The sequence below is a fragment of the Erinaceus europaeus genome, chromosome 6, assembly GCF_950295315.1.
Source record: "Erinaceus europaeus chromosome 6, mEriEur2.1, whole genome shotgun sequence".
NCBI classification, from domain to species: Eukaryota; Metazoa; Chordata; class Mammalia; order Eulipotyphla; family Erinaceidae; genus Erinaceus; species Erinaceus europaeus.
This window is the reverse complement of record NC_080167.1, coordinates 13487878-13513021: the sequence shown is the minus strand read 5'-3', so window position 1 is coordinate 13513021 and position 25144 is coordinate 13487878. Positions and strand designations below refer to the sequence as shown.

At 58.5% G+C, this 25144-nt stretch overlaps 1 protein-coding gene across 3 annotated transcripts; it reads left to right on the top strand.

The window, feature by feature from the left end:
- Positions 1-1232: 1232 nt before the first annotated feature.
- Positions 1233-24701, top strand: SH2B3 (SH2B adaptor protein 3). Of its 3 annotated transcripts, XM_060193089.1 has the most exons (9): positions 1343-1467; positions 8063-8731; positions 20563-20664; positions 20755-20846; positions 20930-21021; positions 21097-21311; positions 21387-21558; positions 21683-22011; positions 23884-24701. In XM_060193089.1, exons 2-8 carry the CDS (start codon positions 8090-8092, stop codon positions 21976-21978), a joined length of 1611 nt encoding a protein of 536 aa, XP_060049072.1. In that variant the 5' UTR covers positions 1343-1467; positions 8063-8089; the 3' UTR covers positions 21979-22011; positions 23884-24701. The 3 variants fall into 3 exon arrangements, with proteins under 3 accessions (XP_060049073.1, XP_060049072.1, XP_016046346.2); XM_060193090.1 differs by having other exon boundaries at positions 1233-1467; positions 21683-24701; XM_016190860.2 differs by having other exon boundaries at positions 20933-21021; positions 21683-24701.
- Positions 24702-25144: the final 443 nt, after the last annotated feature.

Below are 25144 nucleotides of genomic sequence, written 5' to 3'. Positions count from 1 at the left end.
TGCTTTGATGCCTGGACTCATTTCAGCCTCACCGCCCAGCCGGGGGCACCCCTTCTCGCTTCCACTTCAGAGAGGAGGGGTGGAGGCTTCTATCAGCCCTCATCAGGGAGAGGGGGCAGTGAGAAGAAGGGGCTGGCTGGGATGGGGAGCTGGTGAGGGGGTGAGTGATTCAGGGGGGACAGAGTGACCATTCCTTAGCAGTGTTGGGGTGGAGGGCTTGCTCCGTTTCTCTACCTCAAAGAGGAGGGGGAACCCCCCACCGGGCCTCAACCCACATAGGACCCATAAAGTGAAAGTGGCCCGAAGGAGGACAGAGTGGACAGGAGCGTGCAGTCTGGGAGGCCTTCCTGGAAAAGGCGGTGTTCCTCCAGGAAGAGGTGGTGGCAGTCTAGAGACTAGTCTATACTGGCGGGGGCAGAGACCAAAGCAGAGCCGAGAGCGAGTCCAGGGAGAGAATTGGGGTGCTGGGGCCCCGGTGAGGCGGCTCGCGACCTTGTGGAGAAGTCAGGGCTGGGCGGGATAGGATTCCTTCCACGGTGATGATGAAAATCGTGCTGGCTATTGCACCGCCGAGCCCCGCGGGTGCAGATAAGCCCCAGAGGCAGGGAGCTCGCCCGGGTTCGCCCAGGCCACGCCCACCACTCGACCACGCCCACAACCGACCTCCGCTCAGCGGCGGGACCAAGATTGCCCCACCCCTCCGGTCATTCCTTCCCTTCTTTAGGCTGCGCGAGAAGAGATCGCGTGGGCGCCGTAGGCGTGGTCTGAGAAAGACCCGCCTCTCTTCAGGACCGCCCTTCGGAATGGCTCAGCGGCGGGGTGGGCGGGGGGAGGAACGCGGCTGGTGGGCGGGGTCAGGCCTGTTGCGCTCCGCGCCCGCCTCCCTCAGGCCGGGCAAGGCGGACGGGGCGGGGCCCCGGGCGACTCGGCCCCTTGTATCCCCGCCCCATCACCCTCTCTGCGACATGTGATTCGCGGCGGGCGGCTGAGGTGACCCCGCCCCTCGCGCCCCTCCCCGCCGCCCTCCCTCAGGCCGCGACCGCCGTGGGGGCGGGGCCCTGGCCAACCCCGCCCCGTGGTCCCGCCCCGTGGTCCCGCCCGCGCGGCTCCCACAGCCGGTTCCTCTTTACATAACGGAGCACGGCGGCATGGGCCGGGGCCGCCGCCTCCGCCCGGCCGCTCGCCCGGACTGTCGCGGCCCGCTGGGGCGACGGCGGCCGCAGCTGAGTTTCCCCGGCGGCGGCCCGGGGGCGCATCCTCCCGCAACTGTCAGGCGCTGGCGGCGGAAATGATGAGGCGCTGGCCATCTTCCGAGCCCGGGTTTCCTGCCTGAGCGCCGCGAGCCGCGAGCCGCGAGCCGCGAGCCGCGAGCCAGGAGCCGGCGCGGGAGAGGACGCGCCCGGGAGGGGACTTGGGGCCGGGGCGCGACGCCATGGGCCGGCCGGGCCCGGACCCCGTCTCTCTCAGGTGAGTCCCCGCGCCCCGCGCCGGGTCTGGCGCCCCCCGCCCGCACGTGTCGGCGACTCGTGGGTCCCGCCGACACCCCGGCGGGTCGAGGCAGCCCCCCACTCGTGCCGGCGAGGGGTGCGGGGCGCGGCCTTGCCCCTGGAGGGTGACAGGGCGCCCCCACCCCGGGTCAGCCCTCCGCGAGGGTCCCAGAGCCATGGCGGGGGTGCGGCGCGTTGGGGGCGCGGGCACCCCGCCCCCGTGGGGCTCTCGGCGTGAAGGAGCTGCATTTGAGGAACTTGGGGGGGGCTGCCCGCCTGCCCCGCGTGTGCGTGTGCGTTTCCTCTTTCTCCCGTTTCTCTTCCCGATTCCCGGACCGCAGGGCTGGAGGTGAGGTCGCCGCCTGCAGCTGGGGGCCTGGGGAGGGGCATCCCGACCGGGTGGGAGGAAGTGAAATTGGGCTGGGGGCTGGCGAGGCCCCCAGCAGCTGCCGGGCCCGGCTGGACACCCCCTCCCCAGCCTGGGCCCCTCGGGCGGGCGCCCGGGTCTGCGGTCCGGAGCTGTGTCTGGATTTCCCATCACCGGCCCGGCTGCCAGAGCGGAAACAGCCCCGGAGGCTCCCTGGGCCCCGGGCGAGGCCGGGGGCGGGGGGGGGGGGTGCCGCCCGGCGGGTCAGCGGATGAGAGGCCAGGCCCCGCAGGCCGCTGCACCGGCCTTCCCCACACTCGTTCCCACACCCCCTCTGGGAGGGAGAGGCCCTGGGAGCCAAAGGGTGAGCATTCCTCCAACTGCACAGGCCCGGGCGGGCTGGGGCGGGGGCCCCGGGCGCCTCCTTCCCTTGCCCGGGTGTGGGCCCCACCTGGTGGGTGGGTGGGTGGGTGGGGGCTCGGTCTCCCCCAGGTGAAACGGGTGATGACCGAGGACGTGGAGCACCTGCCGGGGGGGTGGGCAGCGCAGGTGGAGCCATGGGGCCTTATCGGTGGATTGTTCCTGCCTGTGGAATGTTCCTTCCTTCCATGCAGCAACCCCCCTGCCCCCCGCCCTCGCCACCCCAAGTTGTCTCAGACATGCCTGGGCCTGGGTCAGTGCTTCCTGGCCGTGAGGTCTGGCCTTCTCCCAGCCTCAGCTTTCCCATTTGTCAAATGGACCCTATAACCTCCCCAGAGTGAGTTCTTGGAGCTCAGAGGCTTGTCAGGAGCAGTGCTGGTGATGAGACTGTTAGTCTGTTCGTTCTGTGCCGTGGATGTCCGCTGAACCCCCCTTTCCTTCCCACTGAACCCTGAGCTTAAGCTGCGCTTGGTGGAACTTTCTAGTACAAACCAGGTCCTGGGCTCCCCCACCCCCAGAGAGGTCGGTGACCTGGACTCAGCCTGTGCCGTGATGGTCTTCGGGTGGCAGGCTGCATGCCTACATCTCCCGACAGACAGCCCCAAGTGCGGCCAGAAGTGGGGGTGGGGCTGGGAGCACCTCAGCCGGGGGGAGACCGTACACAGAGCGCTCAGCAGTCCAGCATTAGCAGATGCTCCGTGGTCAAGACGGGAACCTGTCGCATGCTGGTCCCACGTCTCCCTGCCAACGTGGGCACAGGCAGGAGCAAGGCCGGGCTGACTGTGAAGGCTGTGTGACCTTGGACCCGTCCTCCCTCTCTGAGCTCTGGGCCTCCTCTCCCACAGCTGGGGGTGCTGGTGCCCACTCCGGGGTTGGCCCAAGGCACTGAGTCTGAACCGCACTGGCACTTCCCGGCTGGTTCCATCAGACACGGGGGCCTGGGGTCTCTGGGGGTGGGGGGGCAGGCAGGAAGCGCCTGCCGCCAGAGGTAGGACCCAAGCACCCACTCCGCCAGCCCCAAGGAAACTGAGGTGGGCACACCGCCCATGGGAAGTGACTCAGCTGGGCCCCTGGGCCCTCGCTGAGTCAGGCCTAATTGGACCCAGGAGTCCTGCGCCCCAGCTCCCTGGCTGCTGGGGTCCCTGGGGACTGATGGGTCCTGGGACACTGCCGCCCACCACTAAAGTGGGCCCAAGATGGGGGGCATTAACCCCCCCCAACTCTAACCCCACTGTGGGTGGCCACCCTTGGGCGTCACAGCCTGGTCCCTTCTTCCTGGCAGAGCCAGGGTGCTTCCCCAGGAGGCAGCCCTCCCTCACTGCCTGGCCGGAAACGCCAGTGGAGCAGATGGCTGCGAGGCCCTCCCACGCCACCCAGTCAGGGGTCGTGGGGGGGCTGGGCTGCAGTGTCCCCCTGGGACCCGCCCGGATGTGGGCCCCCACCCGGCTGCCAGCCACTGCCTCCAGTCCCCAGGGAGGCCTGGAGGGAGGAAGTCTGTCCTGCTTGTGGGAGCTGACTCACCCCCAGCTGGCAGTCTGCTGTCCTCTCTCTGGGGTGGGGGGCTTTGGTGCACCCCATCCCTGTACCCCAAAGCAGTGGAGTTTGGGGTGAGGCACTGACTTCTGGGTTCCCCCCTTGTTGGGGTTCCCCTTTCCTCTGTGACCCCCTGAGAGCAGGAAGAGGGCCTATGCTCGGTGGGGGGCTAGGAGAGCCCCCATTGTTGGGGAGCTGCTTCTGCTTCTTCCCCCACCCCCTGCTGGGGCGGTGGCCAGTGGTGTCAGGCTGGGGGGGTGGGGGCAGCGGAAGCCAGAGGACATTTCCTGTGGGGCTGACTGTGTCGGCCTGATAAATGGCCCTGGGCACTAGGTGACCCCGAGAGGAGACGCCAGGGGCCTTCTGCTGTGAGTCTGGGGCAGAGTCCACCCTTGGCCTCCAGGGCCCAGAGCCTGTTCCCTGCTCCCTCACAGGCTTCACCATCTGGCCAGTGCAAATGGTGTGAAGGGGCAGTGGACTGCCTGCCGGGCTGCCCCACACTCCCAACTCAGATCTTGCCTCACAAACTCTCTGGGCCTTCAAGGGGAGGGGTTTTGCCACATCTGGGTAGACAGAAATGCTGCTCCCTGAGGTCTGAAGCAATCCAGAGGCCGCCCTGGAGGAGGTGTCTCCCCCCAGAGGTGTGAGACTTCCTGCTGAACATCTGCAAGCTGCGGGTGGGGTGGGGGAGGCTCTGGCTTCCCCAGATTTCAAGACACCCCCCCCCCCAATTTTGGCAGGTGGAATTCCCACAGGTGGGCGGGGCCTCGGCGCCTGGGCCTGTTGATTGACAGGGAGTGTCAGTTGCTTGGGTGACGAGCTTGCCTTGGTGGGATACAGGGAAAGGCTGAGAGCCCCTGGGTTTTGGGAGTTCAGGGAGAGCAGGCTCTCCCTGTCACTTTGTCCCCCATCCCTGTCCTACTACTGTGGGCTTGTAGGAAAACCACACAGTCTGGGAGCCCTGAGCACATGGGACCCCCGCTGGCCCCTCTGTGGTGGGCTCTAGATGTAGGCAGAAACAGGTGCCCTGGGACCCCCGCTGGCCCTGCAGCAGGATTGGGGGCCCTGATGGTGACTGCTTCTGGCCAAGAGCTCTCGGCTCCAGGCTGATTTGTCTGGTCTCCGCTCTTCCCAGTGCCTGGCACATAGGTGCTCACGGAGCCGCTGCCACTGGGGCCCCCTCCCACAGGCCTGGCTCCCCCACTTCCTCCCATGGGGACATTGAGGCTCAGGGAGCCCCTCTTCTGCAGGGTGTGGCCCCCATTGCGGTAGGCAGCTTCACCATGGAGGGGTGAGTGTGGGCCGCTGAGCTGGGCTCAGCCCCTCCCTCCCCACCCTGGGCAGTGTACCCCATCTTCTCCATCTTGTAAAGGGGGCACAGGGCAGGGAAGCTGAACTGTCAGTGGGGTTACCTCCCTGCCGCCTGCACTTCTCACACTGCCCCCTGAGCTCCAGGGTGTCTGCTGTGTGTGCCTCAGTGTCCCCATCCATGAGTTGGGGAGAACTTGCCCACCTCTGAGCTAGGGCTGCTGTGCAGGAGCCAGGGGGAAGCCCTTTGTTGGGGGGCTGGCCGGGGTGTGGCGAGGGGCCCCAGGACCTGCAGGCACAGGCCAGAAGGGAGGCCCAGGCTACTGAGCACGAGGTGACTGTTGGTTGCATCTTCACGTGGGGTGGGGACCTTGGGCCAGAGGCGCAGACCCAGCTGACCTTGTCTGTCCACCTGTCCATCCTTTCACCCAGCTGGCCTTTCTGAAGCTCCTGTGTGGTGGGGGTGCTGAGGGATAGATAGCTCCTGAGCGGCACACACAGCCAGGACTCACCTCTGCTGTGCCTCTGGGCAGGTGCTGTAGGCCTTACAGTGGGCACAGGCGGCAACTTGGGTGTAGAAAAGGGAGAACAGAACGGGGCGGGGGGGAGCAGAAATGGAGAGGGAAGGAGATAGGGAGACACACCTGCAGATCTGCTTCCTCATGAAGCTTCCTGCCAGTGGGAACTGGGGACTTGAACCTGGGTCCTTAGGTATAGTAAGCATACATTCAGCCAGGTTGCCACCACCAGAGCCTCTCTGTGTTTATTTATTTATTTTTAGAAAAAAAAATATATTTAACCAGAGCACTGTTCAGCTCTGGCTTATGGTGGTGCGAGGGATTGAACCTGGGACTTTGGAGCCTTAGGCATGAGAGTCTGTTTGTATAACCATTATGCTATCTACCCTCCGCCCTAAATATTTTTTTAATTTGCTTTTCCCCCCTTTTGTTGTCCTTTTTTTTTCTTTTGTAATTATTATTGTTATTGATGTCATCATTGTTGGATAGGACAGAGGGAAATGGAGAGAGACGGGGACTACAGAGGGGGAGAGAAAGATAGACACCTGCAGACCTGCTTTACCGCTTATGAAGTGACTCCCCTGCAGGTGGGGAGCTGGGGGCTCGAACTGGATCCTTATACTGGTCCTTGCGCTTTGCGCCACCTGTGCTTAACCCGCTGCGCTACTGCCCGACCCCCTCTGTGTTTATTCTTATTGGCACCATGGATGCTGCCTCATGGCTGTCAGCCCTGAAGTTTGCTAGGTTTCAGGCCTTTCCATCATTCACCAGGTAGCCCCTGGCACGTCTGGGATGGAGGTAGTCTTGGCCCCGGTTTAAAAGTGAGGAGAGCAACTCACCCGTCATCACAGCCTGTAAGTGGCGGTGCTGGGATTTGAACCCAGGCTCCAGACTGTGTCAGTAACTGCTTTTTCTAGGAGTAGAAAAGCCTCCCTTACCTCCATGCATCCCAACTCTGGTCCCACCCAAAATGATCTGGCTTCTGGGTGGGCTGGCTCCAAGCACCTCTTCTTTTGCACACTGAGAAATAGGTGAGTGCACTACCCTCTCTTCCTCCCCTTGCAAAATAACCACTGTCCAGGTGCTCTGAGCCGACTGTGGGGTGCAAACCCTTCTTCCTCTACTGCAGAGAATCCCAGCTCAGAGTTCCGCAGGCTGGCTGCAGCATTACATTGTATCTGCTTTCCTCTGGCAAACAGGCTGCCCCTCTCTAGAGCACCCCTCACACATGCGCAGCGCTGTGCTGCTTGTTCCCTCCCGGGCTTTTGCTGTTGTTTGTTCCCAGCGCACTGCTCAGCTCTGGCTTCTGGTGGTGCTGGAGGCTGAACCTGAGACCTCAGAACCTCAGCCATGAGTCTTTTGCAGAACCATCATGTTATCTCTCTACTGCTGCAGGTTAATTTTGTTTATTTTAGACTTTTTTTTTTTTTACCTCCAGGGTTATGCTGGGGCTCAGTCCCTGCACCATGATCCTCTGCTCCTGGAGGCAATTTTCCCCCCCTTTTGTTGCCCTTGTTGTTGTAGCCTTGTTGTGGTTATTATTATTGTTGATGTCGTTCATTGTTGGATAGGACAGAGAGAAATGGAGAGAGGAGGGGAGACAGAAAGGGGGAAAAAAGACAGACCTACCTGCAGACCTGCTTCACCACCTGTGAAGTAACTCCCCTGTAGGTGGGGAGCGGGGGCTCAAACCGGGATCCTTATGCCGGTCCTTGCACTTCACCATGCGCGCCTAACCCACTGTGCTACAGCCCGACTCCTTTTTTAGATTCTTTATCCAGGGATGGGGAGTTGGTGAGCAGGGTATTGAATTTGGAAGTATGAGATTCCAAGTTCAGTTCCTGGTATCCCATGTGCCAGGGTGATGCTCTGGTTCTTTCTCCCCCTCACCCCCTCGTTATCTTGTGTTTAAAGACAAACAGAAATCTGGGCTGGGAAGACAGCGTATGGTTGTGGGAAAAGACTTCCATGCCTGAGGCATCAAAAGAGCCGAGCACCACCATAAGCCAGAGTTGAGCAGTGTTCCGATCAATAGTAATAGTAATAATAATAATTCCATAAACGGAGGAAGAGGAGTGAGACTAGAGCACTGCTCCACCACCCGTGGCGCCCCATGCTGGTGCCTGGGGTTCAAGCCTGGCAAAGCACAGCCTCATCCCACCCCTGTCGGCGGGGCTTCAGTGCTGGGAGCTGACCTTTCCACATGGGGACAGAGAGGCAGGAATGGCCATGGCAGCTCCGAGGGAGGGAGGTCCCGGGCGACCTGGCAGAGCAGCGCACAGCCAAGTGAGCTATCCTACCGCCTCCCCCAAATTCCATAGAGTGGGCTCGGGGCCGAGCAAACTGGGCTCCAGAACGCGGGTCCCTGGCGTGCCAGCGGGGTGGGCGCACCCCCGACCTGACCCTGACGGCCTGTCCCTTTCTTGCAGCCCGGCCGCGCCCACCCGCCCCCCACGATGAGCGGGCCTGCGGTGCAGCCGGCGCCGCCGCGGGGCTGGAGCGACTTCTGTGAGCTGCACGCGGCGGCCGCGGCCCGGGAGCTGGCCCGCCAGTATTGGCTGTTCGCGCGCGAGCACCCACAGCAGGCGCCGCTGCGCGCCGAGCTGGTGTCGCTGCAGTTCACAGACCTGTTCCAGCGCTACTTCTGCCGCGAGCTGCGCGAGGGCCGCGCCGGGCCGCCCACCCGTGACTACAGGGACACTGGCCGCCGCCCCGCCACGCCCGGCCCCGCCACACCCGCGCTGCCCAAGGCCCGCAGCTCGGAGGAGCTGGGCCCACCGCTGCCCGCGCCCTGCGCGCTGCAGCACCTGCGACACAGCCTGCGCCACATCTTCCGCCGCCGCTCGGCCGGGGAGCTGCCCTCAGCGTCTGAGCCCGCACCCGACACCTCGCGCCCCGGCCTGGCCCGCAAGCTCCTGCCCTGGGGCTTGGCACGGGAGCCACCGGCCGAGGCGCTCAAGGAGGCGGCGCTGCGCTACAGCCTGGCCGACGAGGCCTCCATGGACAGTGGGGCGCGCTGGCAGCGCGGGCGCCTGGCGCTGCGGAAGGGCGGCCCGGATGGCGAGGGCCGCCTGCTGGAGCTCTACGACCCGCCCAGGGTAAGCGGGGCGCAGGTTGGGACACTTATCGCTTTTTCCTGGGGTTGTGGGGGGTGGGGGGAGGCGTGTGGTGTCCAGGGACGTCAGCGGCCATCACTGGGGGCTGATGGTAGGCATGACTCGGCCTTGAAAATCAGTCCTGGGGTGACAGGACCTGGAGGAGTGCCGTCTGCGGGCCCTGCTGTGAGTGTGTGTATGGGGGTGCTGCTCTCCGTTTTTAAGCATTTGGTGTCCCTCCATGACCCGCTCTGGCCATGTGATTTTGACCAGCCCTGCTGACAGATGGACCCTGATGATGGCACCCAGTGGCTTTCACTGCGTTCCTGCCTGGGCCTTGCTGTCAGAGGGAGCCGGCAGACATGACCACAGTGCTGATATTGGGGGCGCCCACTGATTGGCTTCTGTTTATTGAGCACCTACTGAGTCCAGGCCAGGCCGTGTAGCCTGAGGGACCATGGGCTTAGGACAGCAGTGTGTCCTGGGTTGGGGCCAGTGAGGGACTCTGATCTGGGGGTGGGTAGCGTGTTGTCCAGAGTCTGTATACACCCTTTTGGGCTAGCACTCAGGGCCCCTGCATCAGCACTGGCTCCCCTGCACTGTGTGTGGCTGTCAGGTAAATGGACGCACGGTGTGTTGCCTTCAGAGTCGGCTTCCTTCTGCTCAGGTTACTCTTTCAGAGCTTCGTTTGTCTTCCTTTGTGCACCAGGAGTTAGCATTTTCTGTTGGGCCGACTTTTTCAGAAAGAGACACAGGACAGAGGGAGAGACACAGCACCAAAACTTTCCCTGGTACGCTGGGGTCGGGCTCAAAACCTATGTCACGCTCAAGGCCAAGAAGGCACACCATCCAGGCGAGCTGTCGTGCTGACCCCTCACCCCCCCAAACCCTGGCTCGGAGAACGCACACAGGCCCCACTCCCACGCCGTGCGGCCACACGGCTTCCCTGGCTCGGCTTCCTCACTTTTGACTTAGGGAGAGACTCAGAGAGGAGAGAGGGAGAAAGGAGAGGCAGCTCAGCACTGCTCTACGGGGCTCAAACATAGGGCCTCGTGCCCCCAGCAGAGCTCTGGTCTACTCTTAGAGCGACCCTCCTGGCCCCAGTGGTTCCTTCTTGTGGCAGAGTGAGCTGGTGCTGTGTGGTTGGGCCACAGACTGGGTAGACACTCTGGGTGTTTCCACCCCAGGGTTGGGGGCAACTGCTCTGGGCCTGGGCGGACTCCCCTCTCTTGTGCAGGGTCCCTGAAGTGGATTGTGAGTTCACTCTCAAAGGGCCTGCGAGACTTCATGAGGGTGGCTGCAGGGTTTTAGGCAGTGACACTGTGTTGGCAGCCATGGGCCCTCTCTTGTGTTCATAGGCCTGGGACACCTTCTGATGGGTGGTGGTGTTTTTTGAGCAGTCAGAGGAGACTGGTTTGCAAGGGGGTTCGGGAACCTGGGGTGCAGCTCCTTGAGCTACAGGGATCTCCTGCTTTGGTGGTGCTTCTTACTCTCACTGCGTTCTCTGCTGTCAACAGTGGGTTCTCGTGAAGCCTGTTTATCAGCTGCTTTCTGTCACTGTTAGTGCTTCCTGCACCTTGCTGAAGAACTGAGTCCTCCATGATGCAGCGAGTGGAGCCTAGGGCTTCACACACCACAGCTCCAGGAAGACCTTGTCTTCCAGAAGCATTATTGTTTGAGTTTTGGGTCTCAATCCACCTCAAGCCCGTTTTCTTGTGTGTGGCATGAGGCAGGGTCACAGCCCTTGCACTGGCTCGGCCCACTGCTGTGTGGCCATCTGCTTCCTGCTGGGCTGCCCGATTCTAGATCCCTTCCTCAGTTCAACTGCCCAGCACTCCTGTCCTTTCACTCAAATCCCCACACTCCCTACTGCCTGGAGGTGGTGGTGTTCAGGCTGAATTCTCAATCCGGGGCAGCCCCCGGAGATGGGAGGCTTCCGAGTGAGTGCGGGTGCGGGTGGGCAGAGGCTCCCTTGAGGAAGTTAGTTTATCCCACTCACAGGCACAGATAAAAATGGTTTTCTCATCCACTTAAGGTCTGGAGGCTGTGACCTCACAGGACATCAGATAAAGGCCTAACGCGAGCCTGACCGGCACCAAGGTGTGGGGTTGCTGGAAGGTCTGACTTTACAGGACAGCTGCTCAGAGCAGGCTGCCTGGCAGGCTGGCATCAGGACTGGGTGGACCTGAGTTCCATTATGGGACCCTTTCCTGGCCTGAGGCTGTGGGCAAGTACCTTGGCCTCTCTGTGCCCTAGTTTCCGCCTATGCAGGGCAGTCTCCAGGTGTCCTTGTGGCTGTGAAGTCACCGCCATGGGCTAAGAGGTGTGACTTCCGGTGCTACTCTGGGCCCCCTGATCTGAAGGTGGGTCCCCTCAGGGTCCTGATCTGGGATGTGGTGTTCTGGCCCTGGTGGTGTCCCACTGCTGCCCGGGGCTGTTGGCTCATGACCTGGGGTGTCTCCCGGTTTCTCCACACAGTGGCTGGCCTATCAACTCACAATTGGATTTGAAGCAGTCTAAGGGTTGTTCTGGAGTATTCTGGGTGATAGTGTCCAGTCCCTGGGTGAATCTTGGGCAACGCCCCACACCCCCCAGCTGTCTGTGGGACACCGGAAACAAGGCAGGAGGTGGTGCGTGAGAGCACAGCCTGACAGAAGGCCCAGGGTGGCTGCCTGGAGCCATCACTTGCATCTCGGCCACACTGGCCCCCTGGATGTGTGGCTGGGGTCTCCTGGGCCAGCTCCAGTGGGTATTGGGCCCTGCCCCAGAGCTGTGTCCTCAGAGGAGAACACTGAGGCAAGGGCAGCCTGGGCACAGCACCCATGGGCCATGCTCAAGACCCCCTTGCCAGCCAGTTGGTTTGGCCTTGGCATTGGGCTGCTGCACTGGAGTGATGTCACAGCAGAGTCCAGCTTTCTGTTGGGTCTGAGCTCAGCAGAGGAATTGGGTGGTGGGGTCCCTGGGCAAGAGCAGACTGGGCCCTTGATCAGCTGTGCTTGTGCTGGGCCTTAGTTTCCCTACGGGCCTAGACCCAGAGTCTCATAGCCCCAAGTGTACTGCCAAGTGTAGGTATGGAGCCTCAGTTTCTCCCCTCTGCACAGTGGGAGTTGGGAGCCCCCCGACATAGGAGAAAGCGAGGCAAGAGAAGGCCCTGTGAGCCTCTTCTGGGGGCTGATTCACGGATGGGGACACCCTGTGGGGGAGGTTTGGTGGACCCTGCACCCCCTGCTTTGGCCTCTTTTGCCAGGCCCAAAGAAGTGGGTGGTGATGGCTGGAACCCCCTACCTCCACTGCAGGCCTGGAGGACCTGGGAGAAAGTGGTCTGGGGGCCCCCTGGCTTCGAGAGTCACGGTTCCTCATGGGACGGGGGCCCAGCAGGCCCCCCCAGCAGCAGGTAGTGTCCTGGCTTTTGCAGTGGGGGTGGCCTGGACCAGTGCTGGCAGAAGGACAGCAAGGCATCATGCTCACCCCCATTCCTGCAGTGGGGACCCGGATGCTGAGTTGCGGGGCGCGGTCCAGACCCACGTCCCCAAGTGTGGGAAAGAGGAAGCAGAGAGCAAGGCGTCCACTAGGGGCCTGGTGGTTTCCTCTGGGGGGGGGGGTCAGCAGGAAGCTATGGGGGCCCTCCAGGCCTCCAGACCCGCCCAGCTCCTGCCTCTGCCCCTCTGAGCTGGGGAGCCTTTGAGAAAGGCACTTTGTGCTCTCTGTGCCTCAGTTTCCCCATGTTAGGCTAGCCGATGGTGGCACCTCCTCTGTAGGGTGGCTGGTGATGAGGCTTGAGAGGCATAACTGAGACACCCCAACACCCCGTGGCATCCCCAGGAACCCCAGAGCCCGAAGATGAGGACACTCTGCTGAGGATACAGTCTGGGGTGAGGCCAGGGACATGAGACACAGGCCTGCCAAAGGTCTGTGGTCAGCCCTCCAGAACTGGCAGAGAAACCCCCACCTTCCACCTTCATCTTGGGGCATCTTCATTGGTGGAGGTGGGGTGGCAGGGCTTCGTGCTACTTGGCTGCTTTGTGGGCCCAGAGGAGCTGTGAATCCCGAAACTGAGGGGCTAGATCTGGACCTTCAGGGGTGAGGGGGAGATAAAAGGAGATGAGAGGTGACTGTCCCCTTGCCTTTTTTTTTTTTTTAAATATATTTATTTATTCCCTTTTGTTGCCCTTGTTTTATTGTTGTAGTTTTTGTTGTTATTGATGTAGTCGTTGTTAGATAGGACAGAGAGAAATGGAGAGGAAGGGAAGACAGAGGGGGAGAGAAAGACAGACACCTGCAGACCTGCTTCACCGCCTGTGAAGCGACTCCCCTGCAGGTGGGGAGCTGGGGGCTCGAACCGGGATCCTTACGCTGGTCTTTGTGCTTTGCGCCACGTGCGCTTAACCTGCTGTGCTACCGCCCAACCCCCTCCCCTCGGGGCACCTGTGAAATTGCCTTTCTGCTGAGAGTCCACCCAGGGATGCTGTAGGGCTTCTGAGACCCCCCCCCCCCCCACACACACACCCATGTTTTGGGAAGCTGTGAGGGCTGCCAGCCAGTGTGGGGCTCAGATCCTGGGACTTGCATTGCTATTGAGGCCTTGGGCCTCAGTTTCCCCCCTGGAAGCCGGGCCTGCACCAGGTGCTGTGCCCACCCTGGGAGCCAAGGGGCCACCCCTTAGGGCTGGCTGCACCGCCTGCATTGAGGGCTAGAGGAAATCCCCCGCCCACAGCTTTGTGAATGGAAAAGGAAACCAAAAGGCAGACCTGCTTCTGCTGGGGGGAGGGGCAGCTTCCTGGGGGGGGGGGCTGCTTCCTCTTTGGAGCCGCACCCCTTTCTCCTCTCTCCCTTTCCAGCTGAGTTGGAAGACTGTTTCCATCTCTCCTGGGACCCCCAGACAGCCAGGTCCTAGAACCTGGCCCTAGAACCAGCCCCTCAACTTGTCTACCTTGAGCAAGCTCTCTGTGGGGGGTTTGGGGGCACAGGTGGACGGGGTGCCACCTCACCCTCACTCTGCATCATGTAATCGAGGAACCAGCTCAGGGCAGCAGCAGAGCCTGGGGTGCCCGCCCCTCTCTTCCTCTGGGGGTGCTCTCTGGGGGGGGGAGACACCACCCAGAGCTCTGGGGTGTTCCCCAGACCACCCCCCTCCTCCACCTTCCCCTTCCGCTGCCCTCTGTACCCTGCCTCCACCAGTCCCTGCTCAGGCTGACAGCCCCAGCCCTGGGGACCAGCTCTGCCCTCAGGGTGGGGACCTGTCGTCCTGTCTCAGGGCTCATGTCCCCACCTGGGTGCCAGTCCTTTTTCTGAGCCAGCCCTTCAGCATAATTATCATAATAAGATTATCTGGGAGTCGGGTGGTAGCACAGCGGGTTAAGCTCCTGTGGTGCCAAACCAAACACAAGGACCAGCATAAGGATCCTGATTCAAGCCCCCAGCTTCCCCACCTGCAGGGGAGTCACTTCACAGGCAGTGAAACAGGTCTGCAGGTGTCTGTCTCTCTCCCCCCTCTGTCTTCCCCTTCTCTCTCGACTTCTCTGTCCTATCCAACAATGATGACATCAATAACAATAATGACAACAATAAAACAAGGGCAGCAAAAGGGAATAAATATTTTAAAAAAGATCATTATCTAATAGTTTGATTTTTATTTTATTTATTTTTTTATTTGTTAACACAAGACAGCGAGCCAGAACACCCATCTGGATGTGGGCCCTGGGGCCGCCTCCTTGCACCCCCTGCCAGCCGCCCCCAGGTGGCATCTATCCTCCCTGCCCCTACCCCCAGGTACCCCATGTCCTCTTGTTACAGTATGTGGGGTGTGTGTGTGTGTGTGGGGAGGATATGCACCTGTCCAGAGTCAGCATGAGCTAGTCGGCTGCCCCAGAGGATCTGTTATCTTTTGGGCAACTTTGGGGGGAAGTGCGTGGTGCTCCTGGGGTGCTCAGGCCCTGCCCCTCTGCATTTCATCATCTCAGAAGACACTTTTGGGGTGACATAGCAGCTTGGTGGGCAGAATGTGAGCCTTTCTGTTCAGGAAGCAAGCCCTGGGTTCGATCCCAGAACTGCATTGGCCTTGCTCTCTTCCACAGACATGAACGTGAAACCCAGTCAGGCTGGGACTCTGGCTCTGTCAGTATGTGAGGCCCTCAGCTGACGTCCCACACAGCAGTGAGAGAAGGGCAGGAGACAGTGCAGTCAGTCAGGTGCATGCCTTTCCAAACACAAGGCCCTGCGCCTGAGCCCCGAGTGCCTCTGCCCTGTGCTGGGCTGTTCCAAACCATCTCACATCCAGTCTCACGAGGACATCCCCGGGGCTGAGGGGAGGCCTGAGTTCGGTTTCTCCCATCATGGCGAGTGATGGCATCTTTGTAGCGCTGTCTCACTTTTGAAGCAGCCTTTTCCTAGAAAGAAAGCGATTCCCACTGTTTCTTGGTACCAGCACTGGATATCGGCGGCACCCCCCCCCCCCATTTTTGTAAGAGCGAAAGAACGACTCGGCTCTGCTAGTCCTGCGGCTTGACACTGGGGCCTCAGGTGTGCAAGTCTGGTGTCCTAACAGGCTGAGATACCACCCTCTTGGCTTATATAGAACTTACAGAGACCAGGAATATGCGAGTCAAGAAGTTGAACCTGGGGCCTCAGGTACATAAACGAGTGTTCTCTGTGTGCTGAACCACTGTGCTGGGCTGCTGGGCACCTCTCTTCTTGTGGCACTGGGGCCAACTTTTTTTATTTGCCTCCAGGGTTATCGTTGGGACTCGGTGTCTGACTACATATCCACTGCTCTTGCAGGCTATTTTTCCCCTTTTGTTGCCCTATTTATCATTGTTATTGTTGTCCTTGTTGGATAGGACAGAGGGGGGGGAGAGAAGCGACTCCCTACAGGTGGGGAGCTGGGGGCTTGAACCAGGATCCTTACGCCCACCCTTGTGCTTTGCGCCACCTGCTACACTACTCCCCGACTCCCTACTTTTTCATTTTCTTTCAGAGTAGGAGAGTGAGGCAGAGAATTGTGGTGCCAGGGTTTGAAACTAGGGTTTCATACATGGTGAGTCAAGCACTGGTGTTGTTCATTTGCCACCAGGGCTCAGTGTCTGCACAACTCCACCATCCCTGGTGGCCATTTTGCTTTTAAAAAAATATATTTTTTCTTTGCCTCCAGGGTTATTGCTGGGGCTCAGTATCTGCACTAGGAATCCACTGCTCCTGGAGGCTATTTTTTCCCTTTTGTTGCCCTTGTTTACTGTTGCTGTATTATTATTGTTATTGGTGGACAGGACAGAGAGAAATGGAGAGAGGAGGGGGAGAGATAGGCATCTGTAGACCTGCTTCACCACTTACTTGTAAAGGGACTCCCCCATGCAGGTGGGGAGCCGGGGGCTCGAACCCAAGTCCTTGCACACTGTAGTGTGCTTAACCAGATGTGCCACCACTTGGCCCCTTGGCCATTTTGCTTTTTTTTTTTTTTTTAATTCCTTTTGTTGCCCTCGTTTTATTGTTGTTGTTATTGATGTCATCGTTGGACAGGAAGAGAGAAATGGAGAGAGGAGGGGAAGGCAGAGAGGGAGAGAAAGACAGACACCTGCAGACCTCCCCTGCAGGTGGGGAGCCGGGGGCTTGAACCGGGATCCTTACACTGAGCCTTGCACTTTGCATCACCTGCACATAACCTGCTGCGCTACTGCCCAACTTAGGCCATTTTGCTTCCTTTCCTCTAGAGGGTGAAGGGGAGAGCTGGGGAGAAAAAACAGAGGAGAGACCTCAGCATTGCTCTACCACTTGGGCAGTTCCCTCCTGCCTGAGCTCCCATGCGGCCCCAGGCCTGACCCGGGTGCTGTGCTGTGCCCCACCTGCAGGCCTCTGTTCCTTCATCTTTGCCTCCAGGGCTGCCGCTGTCCTGCCTGGGATTCTACCCTTCTGGCGGGATGTTTTTCCCAGCTAGAGGGTGACACCCCACTGCACTGCTTCGCCTGGCGAGGCTCCCTTAAGCGGCCGGGTGCTCTTCTGGCTGAGACGTCTCCTGGCCCTGGGTGCAACTTTTGAAGCTGTGACAAGGGATAGGTGAGGGCTCATCTTGGCTTTTCTACCCACTGGCAAACCGCACCACTTCACTTCTCCAAGCGTCAAATGCAGCGTCACAGCATAAGCCGAGCAGTCTGCTGAGCTCCCCTTTCCCTTTCAGCAGTCCCTGTGACTCCTGCCTGCAGGCCTGGTGACTTCTAGCCTGGTCACTCCAGTCACTTGGAGGCTTTCACTGTTTTAAGATGGGGGGGGGGGGAGGGGGACAAAAGCCGGCTGGAGCCGGGGGCACAGGCAGAGCAGCTCATTCACCGGCTGTCCCTGGCGTCCTCCCTCCCCCGTGACCCTCTCTTGCAGGTGCAGCCTCCTCCAGTGGGCGTCCCACAATGCCGCCGCCGTCTCCATCTAGTTTGCCGTGTGGCTCCCAGAATGGTCAGGGAGAGCAGGCTCCCCGGGCCAGGTAGAGGAACAGTGACGGGGTGTGTGTGCTCTGGGCCGTCCCAGCCTCCTCCCTGGATCTCTCTCTCTCACATCTGCTGGCTCCTGCTCTCTGGGGGCTGGGAAGGTTGTGTAAACGCTGGTGTGGGAGGGGGTGCCCCGGGCTCCCCACAAGCCCTGCTTAGCTCTGGTCGGTGCTGGAATTGAACTCAGTTGCTTCTGAATCATTCTTTAAGGGTGGTGGCCACTGCCTAGGGACTTTGGGGACCCTGGTGACAAGCCCCCCACCCTCTGCTGACAGAGTGCACCTGTTTCTACACACAGCTTTCCCACTGCCCTCTGGTGTACAGTGGGCCCCAGGGCCATGACTGCAAGGTTGGGGTTAGGGGGCTTCCCCTAAGTGGTCTGTCTCTATTATGGGGCTGGCTTGGGTGGCAGGTGGAATTAGGACTCCCAACTCCAGGATACCCAGAGACTCAGCTGGGCCCTTCTGCCTTGGGGGGATTCCCAGGTTGAAGGCAGGTGGGGTACCTGACTTGCCTCCAACATCTCTCGGTACCACATGGCCTCTGGGAGCAGGGGCTGACCTTGGAGGTGCTCCTGGGGGAAAAGGCCCTGCTGGGTGAAGGGGCAGGGCTGGATGTAGTGCTGGAGTGTGGGCTAGCAGTTGGTGAGCGGTGGGCAGGACCTGGCTGTGCCCCCATCCTGCTCAGGACCCCCACACCCCTGCCACTCAGCAAGGTCTCAGGCACATGAGGGGGGCTTGTCCCCCATCACTTGAGAGCCCAATATATTTTCATGGGGGAGGCTAACCATGTCAGGCACCTGCCCCCACATCCCCTGGGCTGGTGCCCCCATTCCAGAGGGAAGCATAGGCATCCTGGGGAGGGGGTGTTAGTGATCCCAGCTGGCCCCCATGTGCTGGTAGGGTTGTGTCTCTGCCTGTATAGGGGTCTCTGAGAGGGGCTTTGTGTGTCGCTGTGGAGGGAGCTCAGTGCAGATGGGACTCTTTGGGGATTCTGGGTCCAGGAGGGGGAGGGTGAACAGCAGCCTCTGTCCCAGGAATGTGAACCTGTGGCCAAGCAGGCTTGCATCTAGGGGGTCTTTTCCTTGGGCTCTGGGGGGGAGGGGTGCCTCAAAGCTTTTGTGGAATCTTTTTCCTGCTCATTGGAGGCAGAGGTGGGGGAACTCAGGCCTGGGATAGGGCCCCTCACTGTTCAGGCTTGCGGAGGGGGAACCTTACAGGAAGAGATGTGATTTGCTGGCTGGGTCAGGGCTGGAAGGGCAGTGGGGTGGGAACAGGAAAGAAGTGACCTGTGGCCCCTGGAACTGGCGCACTGCCTTCAGTTTGTCCCCTTGGAGCCAGGAAGGGTGGTGGTAGTGAGGAGAGGTGCAATGACTGACCTCACCCCATACTCCCCCAGCTCACCAGACACGGGGGGGGGGGGGGGGGGTGGCGGTGGCGGCAGCTGCATCATCAGGAAATTACGGCCTGGCTTGATAAGCCCCAATGGAGAGGCGAGGCATGGGAATCAACTCACCACAGCCAGTGGTCAAGGAGGGGAGGGAGGAGGGGAGATCAGGCATCTGTGCTGTTTAGGTCATGTGGGCATAGGAGGTGGTGGGTGTTGTCATGGGGCACTCAGCCCATGCCCACTATCTGCAGGTCCTCACCTGGTGACACCACTGTGAAGTGTCCTTCCTACCTCTGTGTGGAACCTCTTAGGATGGGGACAGCAGCCCCCTCCATCCCCAGCAAAGCAGAGCTGTGAGTGTGGTGCAGAAGTCACAGGCGGGCTGCCACCCCAGAACAGAGTCCAAGGACTGAGTCTCCTGCTGCTTCTGGGAAGTGCAGCAGCAGCCCCACTCTGTTCTCTGTCTCTGCAGGGGGTGGGGCTGGAGGGTTTCAGACTTGAATCCCCGTCCTTATACCCTCTCAAATTTCTGTCCTAGCCAATAGCCAAAAAAAAAAAAAAAAATTAACATTCATTTGCTTGTAATCTAAGGGCACTTGTGCCTGCGGGTCATTTGTGTTCTGCGCAAGGTTCGTTGCAGGCTGGGTCTACAGCACAGAGAACCCTGCCCCCCAGTGCTGGCCTCTGACTATACTGCTTCCCATGCCAACCAGTGAGAGGGCTGTTAAAGGAGCACAAGGTTCAGGCTCAAAAGTCAGGAGGGAGGGGTGAGTGCAAGCTCTGCTGATGGGGGCCCCCATCTTCATCCGAGGCAGGTCAGCACCATGTGCCCCTCCACACTAGCCAGTAACCCCAAGAACTGCTCTGGGCTAGGCTGGTGCACAGGGCTCTCAATTCAGAGTGGAACCAGTGGCTTTGCTGGTTAATCTCAGCATTAACACTGGGGCCAGGCTTAGAGCGGAACTGAAAGGGAGACTTGGCCTTCCCCACCCCACTTCCTCCCAGAGATGCTGAGGCAGCCCAAGGACCCTGGGGCCGCAGGGCCACCTGCAGAGCAGTAGGAAAGTGCCACCCCCCCAGCGGTACCCACTCCGCAGTGCTCCAGACAGTGGGACTGCTGCCCACCCATCTCACTTGCTCCTGTGCAACGCGAGACTGATGTATCTATTTCTCTGGAGCAGTTAAACTCCGGGCAAGGAAGGTAGAGGTTAGAATATCCCAAAGTCAGGGTGCTGGGCACCTGTCACCCCCACTTTCTTAGCAGCTGTTTTTTTTTTGCCTCCAGGGTTATTGCTGGGGCTTGGTGTCAGTACTAACACATCCACTGGTCCTGGCGGCTCCCCCACCCCTTTTATTGCATAGGACAGAGAAATTGGTAGGGAGAGGGACCCGGATCCTTGAGCTCAGTACTGTGCACCACTGCCCAGCCCCCTCTTCCTCATTCTTATCTTAAGCTTCTGATAGAAGCAGCTCTGTCCTCTCAGTCATCTCATGACCCCAGAGAAACCAATCTTATCACAAGAGGATGTGGAGGCAATGGGGAACAGGACTGACCCTCCCTCCCTTGAAGAACCCCCCCCATGCCCCAAAGTGAAATTCTGGGAGGCCCCAGAGCCTCGTGACACCTGTAGATCTGGGGTGGGGGGTGTCTTTCACCTGCTGAGCTGTGTGCATCCACTGGCCATAACCCCGCCTGTCCGAGGGACTGTGTCACTCTGGCAAACTGGTAGAGGGCTCAACAGCCTGCATAGCCTGTGCCCTTAGGCTGGAAAACCAGCTGTCGGGGCAAATTTGAGGCTCTGGACTGCTGCCTTTGGATAGCTGAAATCCTGAGGTCTTTGCCTGCTCTTAACTACACCAATGCGGAGATCTGAGCCGGGGTGCTCACCCAGCAAGCTCGGTCCTTGGGGTCAGGGCAAAGAGCAGCAAGGCCAAGTGCTGACTGCACACCCCCCCCCCCCCCCCCCCGTGTCCTAGAGCTCAAAGCCCAAGATCCAGGCTGCCTGTTCCAGCATTCAGGAGGTCCGGCGCTGCACACGCCTCGAGATGCCTGACAACCTCTACACCTTTGTGCTGAAGGTAGGTAGGTCATGGTCCCCCCGCCCGCCCCCTCCCGGGGCCATGCAGCCACACCTGGGCACTGTAACCGCTCTCCCTTCTTCCCACCAGGTGAAGGACCGGACAGACATCATCTTTGAGGTAGGAGACGAGCAGCAGCTGAACTCGTGGATGGCTGAGCTCCGCGAGGACACAGGCCAAGGGTGAGGTGCAGACCCAAGAGCCCCACTCCTGACACAGCTGTCACTGCTCCCAGGGCATTTTCTGACCCCAGCCTCTCCTCCAGCAGGCTGGAGAACACAGAGCCCGGGCTGCACAGCCCCCCAGAGACTGGCCTGTCTAGCTCCCCCAGGGGAAGCACAGAGTCCCTGAACCAAGGTGCGTGGAGCCAGGCCTTTGTCCTCAGGGTGTGAGTTCCCAACAGAGATCAATGTCACCCATCTTCTCTGTCAGGTGCTTCTCCTGGGGGTCTGCTAGATCCAGCCTGTCAGAAAACGGATCACTTCCTGTCTTGCTACCCCTGGTTCCATGGCCCTATCTCCCGCGTGAAGGCAGCGCAGCTGGTTCAGCTCCAGGGCCCTAACGCTCACGGCGTGTTCCTGGTACGGCAGAGTGAGACCCGGCGAGGGGAGTACGTGCTCACGTTCAACTTTCAAGGCGTAGCCAAGGTATGGGGCGAGGCAGGGGCTGTACCTCTCCTGCACGGCGCGGGGCTGGTGCCCAGCCTGTGCTGTCCTCCGCAGCACCTGCGCCTGTCGCTGACGGAGCGGGGCCAGTGTCGGGTTCAGCACTTGCACTTCCCCTCGGTCGTGGACATGCTCCATCACTTCCAGCGGTCGCCCATCCCGCTCGAGTGTGGCGCTGCCTGTGATGTCCGACTGTCCAGCTATGTGGTCGTCCTCTCCCAGCCATCAGGTGTGAGCCTAATACCCCGAGAGAGGAGGTGGGGCAGAGGCAGGCCTGTGCTGCACACCAGGGGTGCAGGCTCTCACTCTGCGTCCTGATGGTGTGGTTCTCTTTTGGTCACTCCCCCTCCCAGGTCCCTCCGACACTGTCCTGTTTCCTTTCTCCCTCCCTCGCTGGGATTCAGAGCTGGGCCTTCCGCACCTCAGCACTTCCAGCTGTCCACGGGGGCTGGGGGCGCAGGGCCCGCCAGGCCGGTCCTCCCCCCCAGAGCAGATCTTCCACCTGGTGCCTTCGCCGGAGGAGCTGGCCAACAGCCTGCGGCACCTGGAGTCCGAGCCTGCGAGTCGAGCCCGGGACTCAGACTACGAAATGGACTCCTCCTCGAGGAGCCACTTGCGGGCCATCGACAATCAGTACACACCTCTCTGACGGGAGCACAAGCAGAGATGGGGACTCATGAATGTAATTTTCTTTCCTTTCTTCCAGAGAGAGATTTAAGGGACACTAGTAACTGCTTTTCCAGTTCTGCGGTGCCCCTTCTATTAGGCCTGTTAAAGGGCCTCCTTCACCTGGCCTTCTCATTGTTTACAGATGGAGCTGCCTGCAGAGGCCGCCTGCCCCATCACTGAGGCGCGGCGGCAGGGTGAGGGCCAGAGCTGGTGGTGGTGGTGGGAACTTGTTTTCTTTTTCGTTGACTTTCTGCTGGGGGTGGGGGTATGTATGTGTCCATCAGGAAGCCCCAAAACACTAACAAACAAGCCCTGAATTGTCATTTTCCCTGTGGTTGCTTCAGACACGGCAGGTTTCCTTACCGTGACCACACTTATCTTGCTCCTAGACTCAGCTTTAGGTCAAAGTGTAAAGTAAAACATTTCATAAACATTTTACCTCAGATTAACTTCTTAAAGGGTTCAGGTTTCAAAACTAAAGCATTGCTCATTTCATTGTACTGTTTGAACTAAACCCATGTGATTTCTGTCAGACAGCTATGCAAACCCCACTCAACCAGCTTCCGGCCAGAGCCAGCACACCTGGCTCGTCTCCCACAGCCTCACACTGCAGAGAAGTGGAGCATGTCACCTTTTCAGGAAAATAAATGACTGAGATAGGAGGCTGACAAGGAACAGTTCTATCCTGGTGCCTTATGAATAAAAAACTGGGCTTTCGATTTATAGCAGCTTTAAAGTGACAGACCAGCAGACAGGGAAGAGAGGCTTCTGGTCCTTCTGTAATGAATCTTGAAGTAACAGAACTGGCTCTAAGCCCCCAAATAGCTGATGGTTATTAAATGACCCCACAGACTCATTTGAGTTAAAAATGGAATCTAGGAGTCTGGTACTACAGGTAATGAGAAAACCTTTTCATAGCCTACAGTCAGTGTTCTGTTCTAGCTGGTTACTGCTTCATTTGCTGAATGTGTATGCATGTCCACACATCATGTCCACCATCCAGGGAGGTACTACAGTCAAATCTCCATCTACACTTGCTTTCATGGGTGAGAGAATTCCTAGGGGTGGCGCCTTTCAGAACCTATGTGCGAAGCCTCAGGGAGAAGGTGGGCAGTGGCTAGTGCAGTATAGCCATCCCACTCACCGCAGTGGCTCTAGGAGCTGGGAGTTTAGCTTACTATTTATAGACAGATCCTCCAGCAGCTTAAAATGAACTACAGCACCTTGTCTAGGGTGACAGCTTGGTCTGTGTACTCCACAAATTCAGACTTTCGCTTCTAGAATTTTCTGGGGGCTGAAGGGCAGATAGCTACCCTTTCACAAACCAATCCTCTGGGTGTTTCACAGTCTAAAGATGCAGGTCTGTGGTCCACTTTTAAGTTCGCCATCTAAATTCTGTAAAGACAGGTGTTTTTGTTTAAGGGCATCTTCTATTTTCTTGCAAAGTATGAACCAAAGGAGTAAGCATAATGAAGACTTTAAGAGCAAAAATCCCCTCTCCTCATAGGAAGCCAGTGTGGGTAATTAAGCCACTGGCATAGACTCCCCTACTGGATGCACAAGCCAGTACAGACAGCAGACCAAGTAAGTTCCCTTCCTCCAGCCAGAAGCATACACGTCTGGGACATGACATGTTTAAACCAGCTGCTAAGTTTTCTGAGCGGCCTCTCAACATTTCTCAGGTAGTGCCAAAAAAGCAAGCCAGGTGCAGCAAACTAGATATCTGATAGGGAATTGGAAGTCACTTGACTCCAGACTGCTTCAGTGTAAAATAGGAAAAATATTTTGTGTCTAAATTACCAAGACAGCTAGAATGCATTCCAACAGAAAGCCCCTCATAGCTGGGAAGAAGTGACACTAAGTCAATGCCTTTTCTTTCTGCTAGAGCCATTCAAGGTGGAGTGGCTGGTCGGTCCCGGGGCCTGGTGCAGGGCTGCTGCAGGCCCACTGTGGTCACAGCACTATCTCCCACCCTCCGAGTGCCAGCCGGCGAGTACCAGCCCCCACCCCGTTCTGATGTAGACAAGCATAGCTTGACTGCTCCCACCACCACCTGACTTTAATGAACTTTTTACAACTAACAGTCACCAGCACCAAAGAATTAAGTCAACTAACTAACCTGCCTTGACTTTTAGACCAGCAATCCATAAGGCTTTATCTGGTATAGATCTTCTGCCTTTGATCATTTCTGGACCATGTAGGAAAAAGGAACAGCAATTATTAAAATCCTAGGCCAGAGAACACTATTTTTACACAAGTTTCTTAATCTCTAAGTAAGGCCTTGAACTCTTTCCCTAAGGTTTTTCTGAGACTGCTCCATGCTTCTACTTAGTTAATAAGTCTCTTAACGCAAATGTCATACCAGCGCTAACATCTCCCACAGTCTAGAGGAATTTGGTAGAACTATCTGCTGCCTCTTAACAGGGACACATCTGGTAGCTAGTGTTTGGTTGGATCTGCAGCACATTACGACAACATGGAAAATGGAGTCACCTTGTATCATTAGAGGCAGAAGGTATTTGGCAAATTTTTATATATTGTTTATGTACTGTATAAGTAACTTATTCTTGAATGATGCAAAATTTGCTATAATGTACAAATTGCTACATGTGAACTAAAAAGTTTCCAGAATCCTGATTTGTTGTATTTAAAGCTTCAACTTGTACTTGCTCTCCTTTCATAAATCAGGGATGTCAACAAACATTTCAGTCTACAAGAAGCTGCATCTTTGTCGCTTTTTTGCCCCTGTATTTATCAGTTTAAAAAGAATCTCTCCTGCCCCCTACTGGTAAACCTGATATCTGAGTCAGGGCAACTTCCGACTAAACACTTGCATTCAGATTAAAAAGGGGGAGGGTGGTGGTGCACCTGGTTGAGCACACATTACAATGTGCAAGGACCCGGGTGTGAGCCCCCACCTACAGAGGGAAAGCTTTGCGAGTGGTAAAGCAGTGCTCCAGGTGTCTGTCTCCCTATCACCCCCTTCCCTCTCGATTTATGGCTATCTATATCCAGTAAATAAAGATAATACAAAAAAGTTTAAAAAAAAAAAAAAAGCTTACAGAATCACTCTTGGGCCGAGGATGTGGGGTTTCTGTGCTGCCCAACTCTGGTCAGCCTTCCACCTTCAGTGCAGACGTCTATCC